At 40.1% G+C, this 22,465-nt stretch overlaps 3 protein-coding genes across 4 annotated transcripts in view; 2 read left to right on the top strand and 1 right to left on the bottom strand.

Moving 5' to 3' along the window:
- The first annotated feature begins 2,569 nt into the window (after nt 1–2,569).
- Nucleotides 2,570–9,026, top strand: aprt (adenine phosphoribosyltransferase). Its single transcript, XM_024261328.2, has 5 exons — nt 2,570–2,761; nt 4,971–5,074; nt 6,501–6,634; nt 8,313–8,391; nt 8,588–9,026. Exons 1-5 carry the CDS (start codon nt 2,685–2,687, stop codon nt 8,725–8,727), a joined length of 534 nt encoding a protein of 177 aa, XP_024117096.1. The 5' UTR covers nt 2,570–2,684; the 3' UTR covers nt 8,728–9,026.
- On the bottom strand, nt 9,027–19,086 carry cryzl1 (crystallin, zeta (quinone reductase)-like 1). The gene is made up of 13 exons (XM_024261327.2): nt 18,914–19,086; nt 16,239–16,316; nt 15,876–15,948; nt 15,763–15,807; nt 15,220–15,288; nt 12,770–12,903; nt 12,589–12,700; nt 12,486–12,506; nt 12,254–12,352; nt 12,058–12,173; nt 9,762–9,867; nt 9,617–9,662; nt 9,027–9,538 (listed from the first exon to the last, which is right to left on the bottom strand). The coding sequence occupies exons 1-13, from the start codon at nt 18,977–18,979 to the stop codon at nt 9,442–9,444; spliced, it is 1,062 nt and encodes a 353-aa protein (XP_024117095.1). The 5' UTR covers nt 18,980–19,086; the 3' UTR covers nt 9,027–9,441.
- Nucleotides 19,087–20,452: 1,366 nt separating this feature from the next.
- degs1 (delta(4)-desaturase, sphingolipid 1) overlaps nt 20,453–22,465 on the top strand; it is a 6,820-nt gene continuing 4,807 nt past the window's right edge. The window contains exon 1 of one of the 2 annotated variants that reach the window (XM_024261325.2): nt 20,453–20,726. In XM_024261325.2, the coding sequence (XP_024117093.1) occupies nt 20,645–20,726 (82 nt within the window). In that variant the 5' untranslated portion in view covers nt 20,453–20,644. Of the gene's footprint in view, nt 20,727–20,927; nt 21,080–22,465 lie in introns of those variants that run through there. The other variant, XM_024261326.2, reaches the window with a different exon arrangement.

Below are 22,465 nucleotides of genomic sequence, written 5' to 3'. Positions count from 1 at the left end.
TCTGCCTGTCTGACCCTGCTTAGCCTGTGGACTTTTGCTCTGTTAATAAACCTGCTGCACGTGGAACCAGCTGTCTGCCTGTTTGTGATATTCACTTTGAGTTGAAGTTTGTTTGTTGACCTCTTTTATGGGCCCAGTTTAACTCTACTTATTTTTGTAAATAAACTTAGCAATTTTTCAAAAGAAAACGTCTGTTTCTCTCATCCTTGGCTCCTCACAATGAAGAATAGCTTTTTAAGACATTTAGGTTGTGGGATTTTGGTTAAAAACTTTTTAATCATAATTAAAAAACTACTGAGAACTTTTTTTTTTTTTTTTATAAAAAAAAAAATTGTCATGGGGGACTTTAAAGTTGAAGTGTTTAAGCTCTATGTTAACAAAAAATTGAAGACACTTGTTTTTTAAAACCCTTGTGCTCTATCTTATCTGATCTCCACATGATCCCTCCCTTATATTGATGTGTGATCCTACCGTGATAAAAGTGGACAGGATTTCATATCTGCCATGGACACCAGAGAAGATAAAAAATCCTTGAAAAGAAAAGTTCAGCGCTGCCTTGTGGGGTTCAGATGACCTTCCCTATTAAAAACATCTCAAAGTGCTAAATAATATTAATAAAAACACCCTTTACCACATTTTAAATGAAACTACAATTTTACTATTTTTGGATTACATACATGTTAAATACATCTGAGTTGCTTCAGAATTTACCCTCAAATAGATGATTTCATTGTACTTTGAGAAAAAGGCTCCAGCTAGCATCTTTAGCTGAAACAAGAAACATTTTTTAAACTTAGAATGATAACATCAAATACATCTGAAACTGTTAAGATTCAAACACAGAGATAATAGCAGTAAAGGTTGTGGCAGGTTAAAGTTTACATCCACAGTTCCTTCACTAACATCTGCTCTCTGTGGTGTTCATGTCACTGAGCAGAAAGTTAGCATTAGCGCTGTATATTCTAGCTGGGCTCCGGTCTGTAAGACCAAGAAAAAAGTTCAAGACTGGTGGCTCGTATTTAGAAATATGTGTGCGAATTCACTTTCACTTTCTTTCCGAAAAAAAGTGCGACTGACAACAACATTTAGCCTCGGAGGCTCTAAAATGAGCTATGTGCTACTTTGCTAGCACAACAACGTGGATCAGTTTTTGTGCTGGTTGCACGTACATATGTGCGAATAACATCAACCACACACAACCTTCACGGTTCCCAGCCTGATTTCTCTCTATTAAAATGCGATTCCAATCCTGTGATGATTCCTCTCTATGGGATTTTTTTTTGTCATGGTTTTTGAAGTTGATTATGAAACGTTGCGTCCCATTTGTGGTAATTTTTGTACTTATTCTGACCTCCTCCATTTATTACTTGGGAAGAGTAAGAGTGCATAGTAATGCCGCACGTCTGTCACGCCGTTTGTAATGTGATTTACAATCCAGTAATATATCAAGTCCTCCTCCTATCTACAAGGGAGCACCCAGACACCCTCAGGAGGAAGCTCATTTCAGCCGCTTGTAGTCGGGATCTCGTTCTTTGGGTCATGATCCAGAGCTCATGACCATAGGTGAGTCCTGGAGCAAAGGTCAACCGGTAAATCGAGAGCTTATCTTTCTGGCTCAGCTCTCTTTTCACCACAACGGACCGATACAGTGACCGCAAAATGGCAGACGGCGCCTAAATCCGCCTGTCGATCTCACGCTCCGATCTTCCGTCACTCGTGAACAAGACCCCAAGATATTTAAACTCCTCCACCTGAGGCAGGAACACTCCACCCACCGAGAGAGGACAAACTACCTTTCTCCGGTCAAGAGAGTGATAGACATGACCTAGAAACCACTATGATGAATCATTCATTTTCTTTATAACATATCTACTTTCACCTAAAATGAAAGAAACACATTTTAAGATATCTAAAATTTGCTCTGTTGGAGATTTTCTACATAGAAGATTGAAATCTTATTCTGAACCATGTATCTTCTGTTCATCTGAAACTGAAACATTAGAACAGCTTTTTTATAGTTGCAAACACATAAAAATATTCTGAACCAATTTTCAAAATTAGTAATCACTTTAAGTTTTTAGTAAATTCTCTTTTTCTTTACTGGGCGTTCTCTACTTTATGGAAAACCGGAAGTTTCTGATGTAATTAATGTTGTTATTATTTCGTGCAAACATTTCATTCATTTATGTAAATGGAAAAACATTTGCCCTTTGCTAACTATCTTGATTTATTTCTCTGATTATTTCAAGTGTCTTAAACACATTTCAAACAAAAACAAGAAAACTTCATTAATTTACCAAAATATATCAAAACCATTGTTATTTAGTACTTGTTTCTTGCCTTGCCCCTGCCTGTTTTTCTCTCTCTCTCTTCTTATTTATTTATTTTTTTTTATCACTCTCCCATTTTTGATCTTTTGTAAACATTGTAATACTGCATTGATTGTTTCTCCTGTTGTATACTTGCATTTTGTTCAATAAAGTTTATAAAAAAACTGTAGCAACCAGAAGAGGTAGCCGCAAACCACTGTCAAAGAGTCGTAAATCAAATCTAAATATCTCAACTGTCGCAAATGATGACCGCAAAGAGGACGTGACGTAATCATTGCGCATGCGTAACGTGCTTAGGTTGCGGATACGGATTGAGGTGCGACAGTTGTCCAATCGGCTCTTTGACACGGATCCATGGAGCCGAAGCTGCAGCTTCTGCGTGAAAACGTCCGGACTTTCCCGGACTTCCCGAAACCCGGGATCCAGTTCAGGTGAGATTAAAGTCATACTCGGTTCCGATTATAAAAATATCCACGTTATCAGCTCCTACCGCTGTGCACGCGCATAGTCCTGCTAAAATGAAGGTGTAGTTATCCCGGTGGAGGTTCACGTGTTGTGCCAGGTTAGTTGACTCCGCCCACATTTGAGCTGCGGGAGCGTGCGTGTTGACCATCCACGGTGCTCGTGTTTTCTCCATAGACTGTAAAAATAATTATTCTTTTACAGTCTATGGTTTTCTCCCAATAAAGTCTCCTCTGTAAATGAACACAAACATCTAACAGGTCCACCAACCATTTGGGACCATTGATGGTTAAAAACTTTCACTGATGATTATTTACAATATTTGTTTATTTTTTTAAATGAAAGAACTGAGGATCTTCAAGCAGATGTGAAATGGACACGTGACTTCCTGTTTTGTAGAACCTTTGACTTCATTCAGAACCAGCTAGAGCCTGTCGATATGGAGCATTTGGGAATAGATCCGATAGCGGTCAACATCCCAAATATCAACATCAATGTTGTTTGTAAATGTAGTGGACGTGGCATGAACCTCAAAATCTCAATTTTTTAAACTGTTGTGAATGTTTTTTTTTTTTAAGTTTCCCTTTTTTAATTACTTGATCAACATAAAAACAGAATTAGGACAATATTTTCAATTAAGTGGAAATAGTTTATTAAAACAAAAAGTTAATTAACCCGTGTGCTATCCTAGGCATGTTTACATTTGGGGTTAATGATTTTTTATCTTCACTGGTGTCCGTGGCAGACATGAAATCCTGTCCACCTCTGTCATGTGAGGGGTCACACATCAATACAAGTGCCGGGTCATCTGGACCCTATAAGAGAGCATGAGGGTTAAATGAAATAAAGCAGTGAAGAAGTGAGTGCAAAACAGTCAACAAACCAAAAGAAACAAGGAATCTGAATCTAATCAATCCAGGCTCTTGTGAATCGAATCGTTTCTGGAAATTATAACCGATACCCAGCCCTAATCGATACTGTTGATCTTTTGGACTGTACTGCCCAGCTTTACTTCCACCTGGGATGGCGAACTGAGTGGACGTCTTTCTCTAAACTCTCGCCTTTGATCCGTTTTTTGCTTCAAATGTCAGAATTTTAAAACGGAGATGGAACAGCTCAGAAGTCAGCTGTGGGAAAACTCTATAATGGTGGCAGTATCTTCTGACTGGTTGAGATGAACGCTTCTGAGATAAAGGACTGCAACAGAATGATTGCAACGATGGAAAGAGAGAAAAGTTGCTTATCTGAAGACATAACGTACATTACTTTCTGCGTCAGCCTTCATGAACGGCGATTTAAATTAATGCACACTGCAAGAAAAAATGGGGATTGAGGTGCGGCCATCTTTAAGATACTTAACAATAGGTCAGGGCAATATAGCCAAAGAATAAAATCTCAGATTTTTTTCATTCCAAATTTGTTTTTTGATTTTTAATCAATGTATTTTTTCTCCCTGCTTTCACTCTCTTTAGCAAAAACTACAAAGGATGGACTACATTTCTCCAAAACTACTTTATTTTAACATTTTCTTTGGAAATTGAATTAAACACAAAGTTCAACTAAAAACAAGCTGTAAAAATGTTTGTAGGACCATGCAGCTGTTGAGCTTTCATAGAGACAAACGCTACACACACTCAGCAGAGCATTTATGGTAACAACAGCCTTCAAACTGATGTAGCTGCCTGAGGTTTGATGCTCCAAGTTTGAAGTCTCAACATCAGTGACCAAAATCTAATTTTTTGACTCACTAGGCAAGTTTGGCCAGTAGATAAAATAATAATAATAATAGTTACCGGCCAAATTTTTAGATTATTTTACAAAGAAAAAACATAGATGTTATTTTAAAAAATGATATGCAAACAAATGAGCAGTAACATAATAGCAAAATAACCTGTTAGTTATCTTTAGCTTTGTTTTGGTTTTGTTTTTTTTTGCAGTTGGAAAAAAATGCCTCAACCAACCAACATAATAACATAGTCACTTATTAAATCACATTCATTTACAGAGGTCAATGGATCTCAAATAAAAGGCATTTCCCTTCAAAAAAGGTTTATTCCATTTTATACAAACTGAATATTTTACATCTGACATTGAAGCAATCCTGATAGTAAACTCATGAGGGGCTATGGAGCAAAAAAAGAAACACCACTGCTGACCCAACTTGTGTTCCCCCCACAGAGACATCTGTCCCATCTTGAAGAGCCCCCCTGCCCTCACCGCTGCCATCGACCTGTTTGAGGAACGGGTGAGGACCATGCACCCGCAGGTGGATCTCATTGTAGGTGGGTAACAACATCGGTTCAAGCTATCCATCAAAAAGTCAGATAAAGTTGTTCATTCAAACATCTGTTTAGTCCAAGAAAGCAGAATCCAAGACTTTTGTTCAGAACATTCTGGTTCAGTCTGGGTCAAGCTGTCCGGTACCTGCCCACTAAATCGAAAGGTTATGTCTCTACCTTCTGTTCCCTGATGGATAGGAACAAGGTATAACACATGCACTATGGGTTATCACGCACAGGATGGTCTGCCAAAGACGGCTCTATGTGGAGGATGAACCGGGTCTGCGTTATCAGCATGTCACAGGTCCAAGTATTGTTTCTAGCTGGACATGGTCCTGCGTGGACGGAGGTTTGCTACAAGACGATGTTAGTTCAGATACAAATTCCAGGTACAGGGGCAAGCGGCTCTTCTGAGCCATCGGTTGAAGCAGGAGGAAGAAATCCAGCAAACCAGGACAGTTTCTCAGCAGAACTACTCCACCTCCAACTTTTCTGCTACAAGGCAGTACAAGGAAAGAAGAGACGAGTTATACTGGGAAGTCGGTCCAGTAGTGGTGGTGCAGTGACCCAATGGCATAAGTTCCTGGTCGTCATCTGAGGAACTATACTAGCTGAGAGAACAACGTCCAGAACATTGTTCTCTTTGTAATGTGTCCAGCAGGAAGGGCTGCTCATGGTCCACGTGTTGCAGCTCCGTGAGCTCCATGTCGTCCGCCCACCAGTAGCGGGGACTTTGACTGAGAGCTCATTCACAGAGTCAGATCCTTTGACTCTGACAGCAGTTCTGTGACACCCTCTCTACAAACTTGACACCCCATCACTCGCAGCCGTGGGGCTACGTGAACACTTTTTGAGCATGGGCGACTCCCAGGCAGATGGGACAGGCAAGCCACACTCCTGAAGACTTGAGAGAAGAAAAGATTTCTACTTCGCTTTCCAGGGTCTCATGCTCATGATCAGAAACAGTTGGAAAACGGCACTTTACTCCAGTCAAGTGTCTGCCCACAGAGCAGTGTTCCAAAGGGCAACAGTGACTAACAGCAACAGGAATGGTTAAACTAACTCTGAGATAGCTGAGGAAAAGGGGGCAGTGCTAGCCTGCAGCAGGGTAGCTAGAGAGGTGTTGTTAGCGAGGTGAAGAGCATAACAACTGAGTGAGGAAGCGGCGTCTTTAGCCAAACACACGAGGGCGTGATATCCTTTAGAACATGTGTTGTACTGACTGTCCATACCTCTAGAACTCATGTTAAAGATCTGGACCACTTTTCAAACAAAAAGATCCAGGATTTTTTTTTTGTTCTTTTTATACTGAAATGCTGAACAATATTCTAAAACGCAAAAAAGATGGAAAACTGTTCATTATTTATGTAGCCCTTTAAGTTGGACAGGTGGTGCCTCCAGCCAAATTTAACAGGTTCTCTGTGTGCAGGTCTGGACGCGCGGGGGTTCCTGTTTGGGCCTTTGCTAGCCCAACGGTTGGGTATTGGCTTTGTTCCTGTCAGGAAGAAGGGGAAGCTACCTGGAACCACTGTGTCTACAGCCTACGACCTTGAGTATGGCAGAGTGAGTCTAACCTGGGTTTGGATCTCATTCAATGCAGAACCACAAACACCATTAAGGAGGTCAAAGTTAGATTAGATCCTCCCCTGCTCTTTCTCCAAATACAGTCACTGTGGAACAGGCCACACTTCTAGAACCAAAACCTTCTGGACTGGGCAGGCCTTTAGTTCCATCATGGACCATCTGGCAGACCAGCACTTCTCTAGAACTAGTAAGAAGAGCCAAACCAAAGCAGAAAACTATTTCCTGCTCCCAGGTCTCAGAATCAGGTCTGGTCTTCTCTGGGCCATCTGTGATACATCAGGTAGGCTGAGGTCAGGAAGCCAGGAGGGACATCATGATGCTCTCAATAATCAAAAGCTATATAGTAAGCTGTATGAAGCTCTCTCTTCTCCACCGCTGTTGTCCTTTTTGTTTGTGCCCTATGTGGTGGGCACATTCATGGTTCAGCAACAATATGGGTATGAAATCAGATCTCCATCTCAATCCTCAGATTCAGTTCCTTAGTTTTCTCAGCAAATGAACCCCTGAATAAGATATCAGAAACCTGGACCTGCAGATGTTGGTACAACAGCAAATTTACTCCTAAATCAGGTTTTAGACCATATTTTCCCCAACCTCTGAAAACCTGGTGCAGCTGCTGGAGGATGTCCAGTGACTGAGATTTGGTAAATGAATGTAATGACTAGGGATGTCCCAATCCGATCATGTGATCAGAAATCGGGCCAGGGGCCCGTTTTGAAGAAGCAGGTTAAACAAAGTTAGAGTTCAAACCTGAACTCAGAGTTCACGGACTCAAAATTTGCAAATTTAGGGTATTTGGTTCCAGAACAGCTGAAAATGTTTGATTCAATCAACTTGAAGTTGTTAGAACCAGAATCAGGTGTGAGCGTCGCGACCATTAAAAGCCCTGATCAATGGAGCAAAGACAGCATGATTCACCATGGCAACGGGAACAAACACCATTAGGGCTTCATACTTCACGACGACAGGAATTGATGAGTTCCTACAAGCATATGCGACTACGAGAACATTTTCAGCAAAAAAAGCAACACATCTGCAGCGGTAAAACAGAGAGAGAGAAAATATCTGCAGAGTTAATGCGTACCACTACATTTGAATCATTTCAATTTAGGATAAGAACTACATGTCAGAAATGTCATTTTGTCATTTGTTAAGTAAGAAATTGGTTTTGATCTGTCAATAATTGAATGAGTAATCTACTCGCATGAATGACCATTTTTTCTTTCCCCACCCACCACATACACAGGAATATCACTGCACGCTAAAAAGAAACACTAGCTCCCTGAAATATGTTAAAATAAGTATTTAATTTATTCTCAAGAATTATATAATATGCACTGAAAAGTTTTTTTTAGCATTATACATTTTCTCCGATTCTGGGACTCTAACTCCATCCTTCACAATGGAAGTCAGGCTAACAAACCATCGTATCAACATTTGGTTTGACACCTGCAGCACGGTAGATGCTTTGACAGGCATCTCCAGTGTTTAATGTTTAAAGATTTCTGTTGTTAAGGGTTTAAAAGAGGAAAAGAAAACTGAGTTTTATTAATAATGAGTCCCTGCTAAAATGGTATCGGTACCACTTCTTCATGTTTCTGCTGACAGTTTTACGGGTCTGAAGAGATTTGAGTTTGTGTTTTTTGTGGTTCTGCAGGCGGAACTTGAGATCCAAGAGGACGCTGTGGCTCCAGCTCAAAAGATCATAGTGATCGATGACCTTCTGGCCACTGGAGGTGAGATCTGTTGATCTCAAGTCAGGTTTCTGCTGTTTCTTCATACCTGATATTTCTCTAGTAATAAATGCAAGACTGAGGAAAACATGATGGGAATCTCAACCAAGAAAGAAGAAATCTAAACAGGGAAAGCTATGGAAACATTGACAGTTCTTGAAAACATGACTTTCTGTGTGTGTCTGTGCATGTGCTGCAGGGACGCTGTGTGCCGCCTGTGAGCTGCTGCTGCGCCTGCAGGCTCAGGTTTTGGAGTGTCTGGTTCTGGTCGAGCTCAAAGATCTGCGTGGCGCTGAGCGGCTGAAACCACACGCCGTCTTCTCTCTGCTCCAGTACTAGCAGGGTCCGGCGGTTCTGGTGTTAAGTGGCTGGTGACTCCTCCCATCGTGCTCTGAGCAGAACAACATTTAGAAAGAAAAACTGGATCTTTGTGGGTCTGGTGGGGTGAAGATGGATCTCTGTGCTCACATTCCAGTTGTAACTCTTGGAGCAGAACCTCTTCTCCCTTCTCCGTTGCTTGATGGTGCAGGTTTGGACCTGTGTACTGTTATCTTTTGAATAAACCTTTTTTGTTGTGTAGCACTTTAGTACCTTGAAGGAGTTGTAAAGTGCTATATAAATAAAGCTTCATTTATTCATTTTTGATTTATACTTTATTATCTTGCAAGAAATACAAGGAATCTGGAAAACTTCACCTGGACTGTTCAGTAGCAGGTATCTCCGAGTCACACTGGAGGGAGTTTGGGATAAAGATGTTCTGGATCATTTTAGCTCAGTGAATCAGATTTAATGGAATTATTCAAAATGATTCTATGAATCGTATCGGCAACCACAATTTATATGAATCAAATTGTTACTATTGTTATTAAATTGCAATTTTCTATAAATCTGAAGCACCAATCCAGAATAGATTAGCTCTAAACTTTGCTTTAGTGAATTATAAACAAGGGAAAAAACTGTTGAATGTTGTAATCTGGTCCAAGGGAATTCCTGCACATAAACAAAGTTTATTTCATTGTTTCATTTGTACAAACTGCTGTGGGCAGATTCCTGTCAGAGCTGAACCACAGCCGTTTTCCCGGGCTGACGCTGGATGGTCTCCATGACAACCACAGCTTCATACAGAGGCACAGCTTCCTGTGGCTGAGGTCTGCAGAGACACAAAACAGTGAATTCCTATTGTCCTGATGAAAGGGATCCCAACTGCATGCAGAAATGCTGGAGGTACCTCAGAACTCCAGTGGACATTTTCTCAACAACGTCCTTCAGGATGTCTGAATGAAGACTTTTAAAGAAATCCTTTCTGACAGTAAAATGACCCTCGTCTCATTTAGAAGAGGCAGTACTTAGATTACGTTTTGCTGAGAGGATACGGAGGTATCGTCCTTGTTGAGCTGATGAGGTTGTCCACACTTCAGGGTTCAGAAAAGACACGGACGCCGATTTTAAAAAGAGCAACCTGCAATCTGGAGGATCAAGCTGTGGAAAGACAGAAGTGAACACTGGTTTACTTTTGAAGTATTTCAATTCAAATGAAAATGAACCTTTGGTTCTGGTTATTTTGGTCCATTAACATCAGAAGAAATTGAACTATTAAAGTTTAACGTAGACACTGACATTCAGGCAGTATTTAATCGTATAAACACAGCACTGAAGCAGAGTTTCAAAACTACAGGAGTCATGATGGCTCACTGTGAGAATAGGATGAGAAGAATCTTTTTATCTGGAAACCTCCAGCTCTTTGAAGAATTTCCAAAACTTAAAATAAATGCATTTCAGTCAGAGGATTGTAGTCGGTTCTGCAACATCAAACCTTGTGGTTAAAACTGCAGCATCTGTATTAACAGCTGCTTCTGTTGGTGTGGAAGAAAACACAGTAACATGGAAACGTACTGCATTCAATGAAAATAAAAGAATAATCTTTCCAATTCTTCTGTGATTTTAGGTCTAATTTGTTAAAGAACTACCAAAGCAAAGATCTACAAACAGGCTGAGCTTTAACCTCATCTGCTCGTGACCTACATGACCTTAAGTGAAAAGCCAAAATGTGTCTGTGTCGTACATGATCTGTTTTGTTCATGTGCTCGTCTCAATATCTCCAGTCTGTTCGGTTCTTCCTCCTCTAACCACAGACATACAGAAGAAAATGTTGGCTGTAGTTCTATTGACCGTTAAGAACGGTTTATTTTAGTCTGTGGTGATCGGAACAGAAAATGAGGGAGTTTGCCTTGATGTGAAGCTGCAGAGGCGGGCAGTAAGGGGCCGTGAATAAAGTAATAATAAGTACGAAAAGAACCAAAAAAGGGGATGCAATGTTCTTCAATCAACTTCAAAAAACACGACAACAAAAAAATCTGATCGACAGGAATCACATTTCAATACAGAGAAATCAGGCTGGAAACCGTGAACTGTGTGCTAAGTGGGTGCTAGCAACTCGCGAGTTGCATGCTAGTTTGGTTCTTTGATGTATGTTGTTATTAATGCTTGATGTTAAACCATGGCTGATGTTATTTGTGCGTATTTACGTGGAACCAGCACAAAAACTGATGGAAATTCATGTGGGCAACACGTAAAATGTGTAGTCAACATCCACGTTGCTGCATTGCTGTGCTAGCAAAGTAGCAAGTAGCTACTTTAACAGCCTACAAGGCTAAATGTTGCTGTTGGTCGTACTTTTTTTTGTAAGAAAGTCAAAGTGAGTTCACACATAATTTTCTAAATCAGTGTTGAGCTTCTTTCTTGGTCTTACAGACCGGAGAAAGCCCAGCTAGAATATACAGTGCTAACGCTAACTTTCTGCTCAGTGACATAAACACAGCACAGAGCAGATGTTAGTGAAGGAGCTGTGGATGTAAACTTTAACCTGCCACAACATTTACTGCTATTATCTCTGTGTTTGGAATCTTAGCAGTTTGGCAGGTGTAGTTGATGCTATGATCCATGTTCTTAAGTTTAAAAAATGTTTTTTATATTAGTTAAAGATGCTAGCTGGAGCCTTTTTCTCAAAGTACAATGAAATTGTCTATTTGAAGGGAAATTCTGAAGCAATTGAGATTTATTTACCATGTATGTAATCCAAAAATAGTAAAAGTTTTAGTTTCATTTATAATGTGGTAAAGGGTGTTTTTGTTAAGCACTCTGGGGTGTTTTAAATTGGAAAAGGACTTTGTTACTAAACTTTGTCAGTCATTCATGCCGTTAAACATCAATCTTCTTCCTCCTTTCTGGACTTGGGTGACAATCATTTACAAGCTCTGTTATACACATTTTAGCACAGAGGCAAAATCAAAAATCACAGATATTTAGAAGCTGTTTATTTAGTCTATTTACAGATTAATCTTTATAGATGCTAAATATTTAAATATACCATGAGATTAATCATTTTCTAAGCTTTAATTCGAGCCATGTTTTTAATATTGGTTAAAAATGAGGGAGCTAGCCTGATGTTTGTGGCTGTCTGTCCTCCACTGAAACAGCAGCGTTCTGCTGCCATGACTCGATGCATAGAAATGGCGCCTGTGTGCACGTCTCTGTCTGTAGCAGCACAACTCTTGTAGACTGGATGTGCAAACTACACAATCTGGGGTCAAGATTCTGCTCATAAAATGTTAGAACCTCTACATTTCTTCATCAGAGCTCCAGACCTGGACGACAAACAACTACCCTCACCTGAAGGTCCTGATGGGATGTGACCCATTGTCCACCCACTGACAGCATGCTGATGATGTCATGTTTGTCTGGGAGGAACTTCTCCTCCAGCTGCTTCTCCTCAATGAACAGACACACTTCACATAAAAAGATAAACAAAGACAAACTCTGACATGGAGTTTTTTCATGCACATGCTGAATGTTGCAGAATGTTCACCTCCAGAGTCTATGACTGCATCCACTCCTAGCCCTCCTGTCTCCTCCAATACCACCGACAGCAGATCTGAGGAGCCGCTGAAGACCGGAATGACTCTAGCTTAACACAATCACAGGTTTTGATGAGATTAGACACATTTCTGCAGGTGTTCGTGTTGGAAACATTCACAGATGAGCAGGAATAGAGTTGGTGTCTAAAACAAGAGAAGTAGAGGGAACAGAGAATATCTCACCGACCAGCGGCTCCTGAAGCCCTGAGGAGGTACGAGAAAAGAGGTAAGGGTAACAAGTAAAAATGCATCATGGATGGGTCAAAGAAATACAAGCTGTACACACCAACAGCAGGCCGAAGCTGCTCCAGAAATGCTTGCTCCTCTGCAGAGCTGGACGTGGCGAGGACCTTCAGTCCACAATAAGCAGCTAGTTGGATGCACATGAGGCCAAAGTTCTGCAGGAAGCAGGAAACGAGCTCAGAGGAGTCCTTCTCAACTTTAGCAGAGGATTGAATTGTACTTACGCTGCTCCCATCTATGACCAGCAGCGTGTGTCCGCCTGCAATGCCAGCATGTGTGTGGAGAGCGGTGTATGCACGGACACCGTCACGCAGCGTGGCTGCTGCGCAGGCAGCACTCAGCTTCTCTGGCTTCCCAACTGTGGATCATGCAAACCTGCATCACCCTCAACAGACTAAAGCAGCTACTCTGATTTCTACTATAACTGCAGGAGGTCATCCAGAGATGCTCCCTCAAAAGACTGTTGGCCACCACTGCAAAAACTGGACTTGATACCAATATCCATGGACTATTACAAAATATATTTATGATAAAATAAAAGTAAAACTATTTTTTATTAAGGAGCACACAGAGCAACTCATACTTTGGGTCCTACAAACGATGACTCGGTAAGCACTAGGTGTGGGAGTTTCACCAGACTACGGTCAGAAACAACGGAACATTCATGGATGGATACAGTCGGCTCTCCAGTGGACACGTGACTACGTGATTAAACAACAATCACTTCAGCTAAAGTTGAAGTGAGCCTTTTTTGGCAGTTGTTGTCATTGATATTTAAATAATTACAGGGGTGTGGATAGTGCTAACATCTAGATGTAATAGCCATTGGATGGAGGTACTACAGATAAGCTAATGGTAATTTAATTGACTTTTAACAGCCTAATGTTAAAGGGTAACCAAACCCTAAATCAACTTGTCCTTGTTATAAATGGGGCTTTAAAAGTGCTGTCTGTTGGTCATCGCTAGATTTTTAATAAACTATAATGAACCAGTTTAATTCTTGAAAACATAGTCAAAAACCGCTCATGTGCTCCCCCTATGGCCTTCATTAAGGTATTACAGGTGAATTTTGTGATTGGTCAAACCCTTTAAAGAACTGTCATATGTTAACTGACGGGAACTAAATTACATTACATACATAAGCTAATGCAACCAAACCCATCTTAAACATGAATTGGTAGATTAACATTGTGATTTTGTAGTTATGTGCCAACATTATGTTGATTTCTTGACGACTGAGAGAAAGCTCAGTAGTATTCTCTTTTCCTTTTCATGCTCATTACTTACTGCTATTGGTTTATCCACTCTAGCTACAGTGAAGTTTTGAGCAACATAGTGCTGACTATGTCTGACTATATCTGTGCGATATCAAATTTAGTAAATCACAATATAGTAATCATGTCATTTTAGGCTACAACAATATATATCATGATATAAACCAAATAACTATATTTGTCCAGTTTGAACGCTCTGTGGCTCCAAAGAGAAATGTGTAATCATTAGCAGGTCATTTAGACTTAATTAGTCAAACATAACAGATGCACTGAAGTAGGACGGAGTATTAGGGCCACCAAAAAAATATATTGATATTCCAATTTTTTTTCTCGTAAAATTACGACTTTAAATCTGGTAGATTTATGAGATTTTTTCGTAAATTTCCGAGATTAAAAGTCATAAATGTAGCCTATGACTTTTAAAGTCATAAATATACGACTTTATTCTCATAATTTAGCAGTTACGACTTTTTTCTCGTACATTTACGAGATTTAAAGTCGTAATTTAAAAAATTAAATTTTCTTAATAAAGTGGCCCTAATACTCCGTCGTACGGCAGGAACATGGTGCAACAGCTTTTTTTTAGATAAGGCATAAATATCACAAACTAAACTGAAGATTAAAGCAAATGGTTTCAAGTTTAAAAAGAGAACATAAAAAAACAAACACTAAACTACTTGATCAGTTCTATTCCAAAACAAGGTATTACTTCTACAAATAATGTTTTCAAGGTTTACAGAAGAAATATAAAATTATGACATTATTTTACACAGAAATACCTTCAGACCACATCGTCAAGCTACCATTACAGGTAAAACAAAAACTGAGTAATATCAGAGCTCTGCAGCCGAACAGTTCTGATCCAGATTCCAGCTCAGACGAGGAAAACAAACACAGATATATTTTCTATAAGTGAATGCATCAGAATGGATCTGAGATGGGAAACCGAGGCCCATCCAGCGCATTTGTGACATCACAAAAAAGACTTTTTTTAAACTGTATTTGGTGCTGTTTCTTTGTGATTTGAATAACAAAATACTGCATTTTTAATCTTAAATTCTTTCATATTTGTCCTCCATTAATGAGAAAAATGCTACAAGAACATGTTAAAAACACACAAAAAAAATACTATTTTCATTGGAGAGAGGCTTTAAATACAGTTTGCTAAAAAAAGATCTGCTGGCATCCTCAAGGTCTGCAGAAAAACTGTCCACAAAACCATTAGAGCTGTGAGAAGGACTCTGTCTGAAGAATTGTCTGAAACACTGGAGCTACCATCGAGAAAACCTTTAAAAGAACCCTTCTTTAGATGGAGCAGAAAACCACAATGTCACACAAAAACGCTCACTTTATCTGAATAGACAAGCAGCTTTCCCTTTGTGAGTGGACAGCGGTCTTACCTAGAACACATTCATCTACATCTATGACTTCACAGAGCCCAGAACACGAGGAGTCCAGGGGAAGGATGCCTGCAGGAGGGGGAGAAGATATGAAACAAGACTCCGGTCCACATGGAAATAAACGCAGCATCCAGAACATTATCTGACGTGGTCAGGACTTTCAGTCCCGAGTTCCTGTTCTGGGGAGTTGGCCCCCTATGAAGTGACAGAGATTTTCATTAGCTGGCTAAGCATCTCTGGTCTGAAGTTAGTGGTCATGATGAGCTGCAGTTATTAGCCCAGAACAGCAAACATTAACAAGCCATGCAATGCTACGTAACCCGAGAAGAACTGGGAGCTGTTGCAGGAACTTGAGCCTGTTCTGAATACCTCTGATAGGACGTAAATCGGTTAAATTACCTTCTGCTTTGAGCTGTGCCCAAAGAATGAGTATGTGCTCCATATCTGGTCTGTCTGCCACTCTAGCCTCTCTTTCTATGCACTTCAATCTAGTCTGAGCCTGGATAAGACGTGAAATCACACCCAAAAGATTCTGTTTCTTACCTACAACTTCATCCTCGGGCTGGAAGAACGTCACTTTAGGGCCGACTGAAGGAAAAGACGTGAAGAGACTTGTTAAACTTGTCAAGATGAACCAGCATCTGCCTTTTTACTACCTTTAAGGACGACGCCGGCCACCTCCCTACCCACTGGAACCAAATCAGTCTGGACGCCGACATCCCTGAGTAGCTGCAGCAGACAAAACAAACCTGCTATCAGCCAATCACAGGGGTTCTACGTCGATTGATGGAGAAGAAAGCTTAAAGGAAATGGATTTTATGATTGTATTGATGCACAGCAAGTGTTACTTTACAGAACAGAATAAACAGACGTCTGTAGATCTGTGGTCTGCAAGCAAACCTTCATGTAAATTGTATTTCGACTGTGGACGGGTTTGAAATGTTTCTTTTGAAGATGGAACTCCTTTCTCAGCCCAGGTAGGCTACACAGTTGTCATCTGTGGATCATGACATGCTTACCTTTAGATCCAGTGGGCGGAGTCCACATGCCTTCACCTGAACTCTGACCTGATGGCTGCCTAAGACCTCCGGAAGAGTCTGCAGAAAAATCCATTCACTAAACTTACAGCATCAGAAACTGACCCTCAGCTGGAAGAAAACCTCCGTCTGGGGATTTATTGCACGCTGACAAATACAAAAACAATAACACATTACAAATACTAAACAATAGAGATAAACTTCAGGCTAAGCCTGGAAAAAAATAAAAGGTGAAAACTGAACGATGTCCCACAGGAAGCATTGAAAATTAAAATGATTAGAATATTGAGAAAAACAATTCCACATCAAAACAAGGATAATTACAATAGGCTGATGCTATTCATACGAACACAAAAACTGATGGAAATTCATGTTGTCGTAGTACGTTGCCGTGGTGTGGGCAAGGTGTATTTTGCTGAATTGCACGCATACGTTTTACGTGCATCCAAGGCAAATGTTGTTGTTGGTCGCACATTTTTAAAATGAGAGTTAAACTTCAGCACTTTACCTCGGTGTGTGAACTCTGTTCCCCTCAGTTGAGCTGTCCCCAGGGGAGCAGTGAGCTGCAGACACAGCTGCACTGATTGAACTTTTTGTGTATTTAACCCAAACCTTAACTGTAACCCATCCAACAGTCCATGCGGCCAGGAGAGAACTTCAACACATATTTCAAAGATTATGTGCACGGACCCAGAGGAAGGGTTACAGTTAGGATTATGGTTCGGGTTGGGATTATAAAAGCTTCCTGAGTGCAGCTATGTCTGCTGCTCACCGCTCCCCTGGAGAGGCTCAACTGCACACAAACCAACTCAAAATAATATTGTCGCTAAAAGTCAACAAAATATAGAGATGTTACTCGTACATGTTTTTGTGAGACCAGCACAAAAACTGATGCAGATTCATGTTGTGAACACGTAATCTGTGCACGTTGCTGCATTTCCCGCACGTATTTTAAGTGCGCCCAAGGTTTAACTTTGTTACCGTCAGCACAGCCTCTGATAGGTCACGGTTTAACGTCAGCTCTGTAACGCTGCATTCACACCGAAAGTCATTTCCGGGACAACTTCATCGCCTCTCTTTCATCGCACAACAAATTTGCTGGTCACCTGCCAAAAAATGTATTCCCAGCTTGACACGCGGCCACATGTGGGAGGAGCTACCAGCGAATGCATTTAGGATGATGCTATAAGGAACAGTGTCTGTGGAAATCTCACTTAGAATGTGATGATGAGGAATAAACAAGGTCTATTTATTGTGAAGAGTTCTACAAAAACATCAGTATTCATGTCTCCATGTTTGGGTTTAAATGATTATCATTAAAATATTTTCCCGGTACAGGGGGCTGTGTCTGTATGACAGCCACTTCCGCGGTGTTTCTGTGTCTGAGCTTGAAGGCTCACTATCTAGTATTAACATGGGGGGGGGGGGGTAAAATTAGGAAACCTTTTTACTTTTTTTAATTTCTCAATGAGAGCTGAGCTGGCAGCCTCCACCCCGCAGCATCTCTCTGTCTGCCGGTATATCGAGCGAGTGAGTTCTGCCGCAAGAGGGAAAGCCGGCGATCCGTCCGGAGTTTATCCCGCCTTCACCCCAAAGTAGCTCGATGAACTCTTCAAACCTGCGGTTCCAGCTGGTAAATGGAAAAGATGAAAGTTCTGGACAAAAACGCTCGGTTTGGACTAGTATTCTACCCGCTGATCGAGTTACTGAAAACGTCAAGTGTCCAAAGCTGAGTTCCTGATTGGTAGATGCGATGTCCTGACCTGTCAAAGGTCAGATATTTAAATTCTGGCCACGCTGCCCGATTTGTGCCTTGTCGCTCAAATCGAGCTGCTGCCAGACCTTTGTGTCTTGTCCGTTGCTCAAATTACGTCGCGGGACTTCAGATGTCATGTCGCGTCTGGTCTCCCCATGGAGCTTCTCCGGGGCGAGCGTGGTGATTACACCGCAAGGCCCTTCTAAACACCCACAGGACAGAGAGGCTTGATCAGCCCACTGGCCGGCTACAATCGGCAGGAGTTTGGAAGAGTCCGGTGCTGTGTGCCGTCCCCGTGACTGTGACCAGCGCTTGGGACTGAGCCCCGTGTCAGAGGCGCTGTCAGGGGCGGGGCTGCACAGGGGAAGCATCAGTTCTGGGAAATGCTTTTATTTTTAAAGGGGCAAATGTTCTTAAAACGCTTGTTTAGACGTATTTACATTAATTATCTATTTGTGCATGTGTAAACTGTGTTTTGGATTTTTTTAAATTAATTTTTGTACTTATGCACACAATTTATTATATGAGTTTTAAATCAAGAATGACACACACACAAATCCACAGTTAGGCAGACAAAACTGAGGTGATAAATACTTATTTCTCTCCATAATTTCCTATGGGGACCTCCACACTTGTTATGTCCAGTTCTTGTTAACGGTCTATGGTGCGCGTGCGTGTGCTGGGCTTCAAACCCTGAACACCTGACCGCTCAGTTCATTCAGACAAGACCTTTCTAGATGTATTTATTTGTATTAAATAAATCATACCAATAACAGACTAAAAATAACAGACTTAAAACCCTATCGTAACTCACTAGCCCGTATGCGTCCTTTGCTGATGCTCAGGAGTCATTCGTGATCACAACAGCGAAATAAAAAAAAAGAGCAAAACGAATTCTCACCGTTTCCTGGATGATGAATTTGGGCTCAGTCTCGCCTTCCTCGACCCGGCAGAACAAACCTTTCATTATGTGCACGTTTCCCTGACGCGAGTCCGCGAAATCAGTCTTCAATAAAGAGACACTTCCTGTTTATCAGTCAGCTAACTTCTTCTTCTTCTGTTGTTTCGGAGACAATAGCGCAGCGACCCCTAATGGCAGTAAGACCCAGACCATAGACAGCAAAGACCATACAGGGCTCAAAATGAACTTTTGTCTAACAGCCAAATCATATTTCGACTTGACAAACATTGGAAAAATAATATGACATTTTTTGAAAGCAAAATAGTTATTCCCTTTATAAAAATTCAGTTGATCATTATTCTCTTGAAAAAACAAACAAACACTGTTAAAGTGAAAGTATAGTCTTATGTCAAGTTTTCTAACATTACAAAAATGTGATGTTATTTTAGCAAAATATATTCCTGTCTGATTTTTTTTTAAAACACATTTCTTTAAAGCATCTATTTACTTCATCTATAAACATTACACGGCTAAACATTGGGAAAGTATTAAATATTGATCAGTATGAACTGTTTACATTTTTGTTTGTGAGTCATTCTCAATGGAAGTATTGGGCAGAAAGCAGTGAAGTTAGTCTATATGGTGACCTGCTGGGCACTATCGTTGTGAGTGTAGTGAACTTTGTGGCTCACAGTCTGTTTTACAATATATTTAAAAAATGATTTTTTTTATATCATTTTTTATGGAAGCATATTACATTCACTTATAAAAAGAAAAAAAGAACACCACCTTTTTAATTTTTTTCTACTATTGTATCTATAAATCTGTTCTACTATTCTAAAGTGATTTGCAGGGATTTGGTCTGAAAACCTAAAAGCTAATGTTAACTGCTGTTATGGAAAGTTCCTTGTCTATTCTACTATTCTAAAGTGATTTGAACCACTTACTGCGATGAAGTAAGTGTTTTTGGAATTATTTTTTTTAAATAAGTGTGTAACATGCATACAGCTCAGATGTTTGCTTGCAGTTAGTTGCTCAGTGGTTGACAGCTGCTTCTTCCTTGAACAAAGAGATCCCATCGATGTCCAGTCCTGCTTGTCTATTGAATTGTTCCAGCAACACACAAAACACACATAGAAACATAAAAAAAAACAAAATAAAACTGCAAAGTTCTCATTATAAAGTTAACAAATCCAAAGATCAAGTTGATATGTAACATAAATGTTTGAGTGAAATTGGAGTGAAAGGGCTAACATTTAGAAAAACACTCCTGGTGATACGGCAAACGTAGCTCTTGGTCTGGTGTATCAATGAAGATATCCTCTCCTCATCAATGTATTTGGGGAATATTTCTTTCTATCCATAGAATTATTTTAACATATTACCATTTATATTCACTCTTATTTTAATACTATTCATGTGTTTGTTTGGTGTTCTAATTCTGCTCTAAACTTTGAAAATTTTATGGTGAATGTGTACATGTTTTTTAATATTATGTAAATGGTTGCGACAGAAGCGCTTCTAAATTACTTTTGGGCCATCTTGACACCCGTAGCAGATCAGAAACGTTCCTTGGTCATGTGACACAGGAGGAGCGCCTTGCTGCGGGCGGAGCCAGGATCGTGGCAGCGGAGACGAAAGACACTCCGACTCGCTTAAAGTTTGATCTAGTTAGTTTTACCCTCGAAAACACGCTGGTTTAGTTGGTCTTTCACGTTACAAACCAGCAAGATGGGAAACCGAGTAGGCCGAGAAGACTACGAGTGGGTTTACACGGACCAGCCGCACGCCGACCGGAGAAAGGAGATCCTGGGTGAGCTGGACGAGCGTCAGCGTGTCCACCTTAACTTGTGTTTAGGCTGCTTTTCTGTTTCACAGCAGGATCTGCTGCCAGTGTCTGTATCGCTTGATTACAGACAGAGCTGTTTCAGGGGGCGGGAAAAGTTGCGTAACGGTTTCAGCTAACGGTTTCCGCTAGCTTAGTTAGTTCCGGTTCTTCTTACGCCATCTGGACTACTCGTAATTCTCTATGTTCGTTTGATCTTTAATCGTGGCCCGGTTCGACCCGGTTTTAGCGATATTCTCATTTTTTGTTGAGTGCCACTCCCTGAAGCGTCACGCAGCAACCAGAGACCTCGCGGGTCACGTGACGCCCGACTTCACTAGGTACGTTTGAGATGACTTGAGCCTGGTCTGGATCGAGAGCAGGCGGCTGCAGGCGGGGGCGGGGATAGGCACCTGAGAGCAAGGTGAACATGTATATTATATGTTTACCTTGCTCTCAGGTGCCTATATATATAATAAACTTTATTGTAAACGTCAATTTCAGTACAAAACAGTGCAAAATAGCTAATAAAATATACACTGTACATTTATACAAACTTTGTAACGCCATACAGTGAGTAAATAAAAGTAGGATACAAAAGAATCAGTTTACATTTGACATTTTTTTATATTGAAAACAAATTTTAAGAGATTTCACAGCCTTTTGGGGTTAAAAAATATAAAAAGATTGATTTAAAATATAGTTTGGCCTTCACCAGAAATAAAGAAAACTTAGGAACTTTGTTAGAGATTTTGCATTTGTGGATGTAAAAGTTGGCAAGTAAAATTGAAATGGCAAATTCTTATGGTTATTATTCTTATACTTGTAACAAAATAAATCACAGATGATTTACCAGAAAGATTGCAAATAGGGGCAATGCCAAAATAGATTGTTTCTTGAGAACATTTACAAAAGGTACACAATGGGTCAATGCTGAGTTTAAATCTTTTTAAATACTTTTTTGGGGGGTAAAATCTCTGTAAAATTTTATAAGAATTTTCTTAAATCTTATTGGAAATAAGATAGTGATTAGGTAAAAGCCAGACCTTTTTCCAAGACACATCATCCACAAATTGTTTCCTATAATAAACGACACGTAGCAAAGTAAGAATATCTTTCTGAAAAAGGTAATACCTTTGTATATGGTACTACCATGACTTATTAAGAATTTCGTAAGCACCACTTACCTGAAGAAGAAGAAGAATCTTTATTTCTATAGCACTTTTCACAGAACGGATCACAAAGTGCTTAACATAAGAACATAAAATCAGACCTGGCATTATTAAACTGCTGGATTCACTTACACTGTACGAAATGGAATTCCAAGCACAGTTATTAAAAGAATGACAAAATGAAATAGTTGGATTAGCTATTTTAATTTCAAAGTAATGCAATAAATTAACAAAGAAATTAAAAGGAAAATTACCGGTAACAGCAATTCTCTCGCCCTGTCCGAGCCATTTTTAAGAAGAAAACTGATTCATTAAATGAAACAACAGACCCAACTTGAAATAACAGCATGTTGATGTAAAGTGAAAATAAATCCCCACAGTCTTTAAACGGGAAACATTTTTCAAAAAGCAGCTAATTTAAAGATATTTTTATTAGTGTCACTGAACATACTACCAGCTTTAGGTATAAAATTTGTGTAATTAAATAATTTTAATCATCTCTTTAATAAGTCGATTTTTTTTTTCATGGCTGTGTTTACAATGATACCGTGTCTA

The sequence above is a fragment of the Oryzias melastigma genome, linkage group LG15 (assembly GCF_002922805.2).
Source record: "Oryzias melastigma strain HK-1 linkage group LG15, ASM292280v2, whole genome shotgun sequence".
Lineage (NCBI taxonomy): Eukaryota > Metazoa > Chordata > Actinopteri > Beloniformes > Adrianichthyidae > Oryzias > Oryzias melastigma.
Note: the sequence above shows the minus strand (reverse complement) of the source record. Positions and strands in the feature narration are given on the sequence as shown.

Bases quoted from the DNA above. Each gene is read 5' to 3' on its own strand.
- aprt (XM_024261328.2), top strand. From the start codon at position 2,685: ATGGAGCCGAAGCTGCAGCTTCTGCGTGAAAACGTCCGGACTTTCCCG. The intron at 5,075-6,500 runs GTGGGTAACAAC...CTCTGTGTGCAG, and splicing joins GCAGGTGGATCTCATTGTAG to GTCTGGACGCGCGGGGGTTC. The intron at 6,635-8,312 runs GTGAGTCTAACC...GTGGTTCTGCAG, and splicing joins ACGACCTTGAGTATGGCAGA to GCGGAACTTGAGATCCAAGA.
- cryzl1 (XM_024261327.2), bottom strand. From the start codon at position 18,979: ATGAAAGGTTTGTTCTGCCGGGTCGAGGAAGGCGAGACTGAGCCCAAA. The intron at 15,949-16,238 runs GTAAGCATGTCA...TGTCTGCTGCAG, and splicing joins TCCGCCCACTGGATCTAAAG to CTACTCAGGGATGTCGGCGT. The intron at 9,539-9,616 runs GTACCTCCAGCA...GTGTCTCTGCAG, and splicing joins ATGTCCACTGGAGTTCTGAG to ACCTCAGCCACAGGAAGCTG.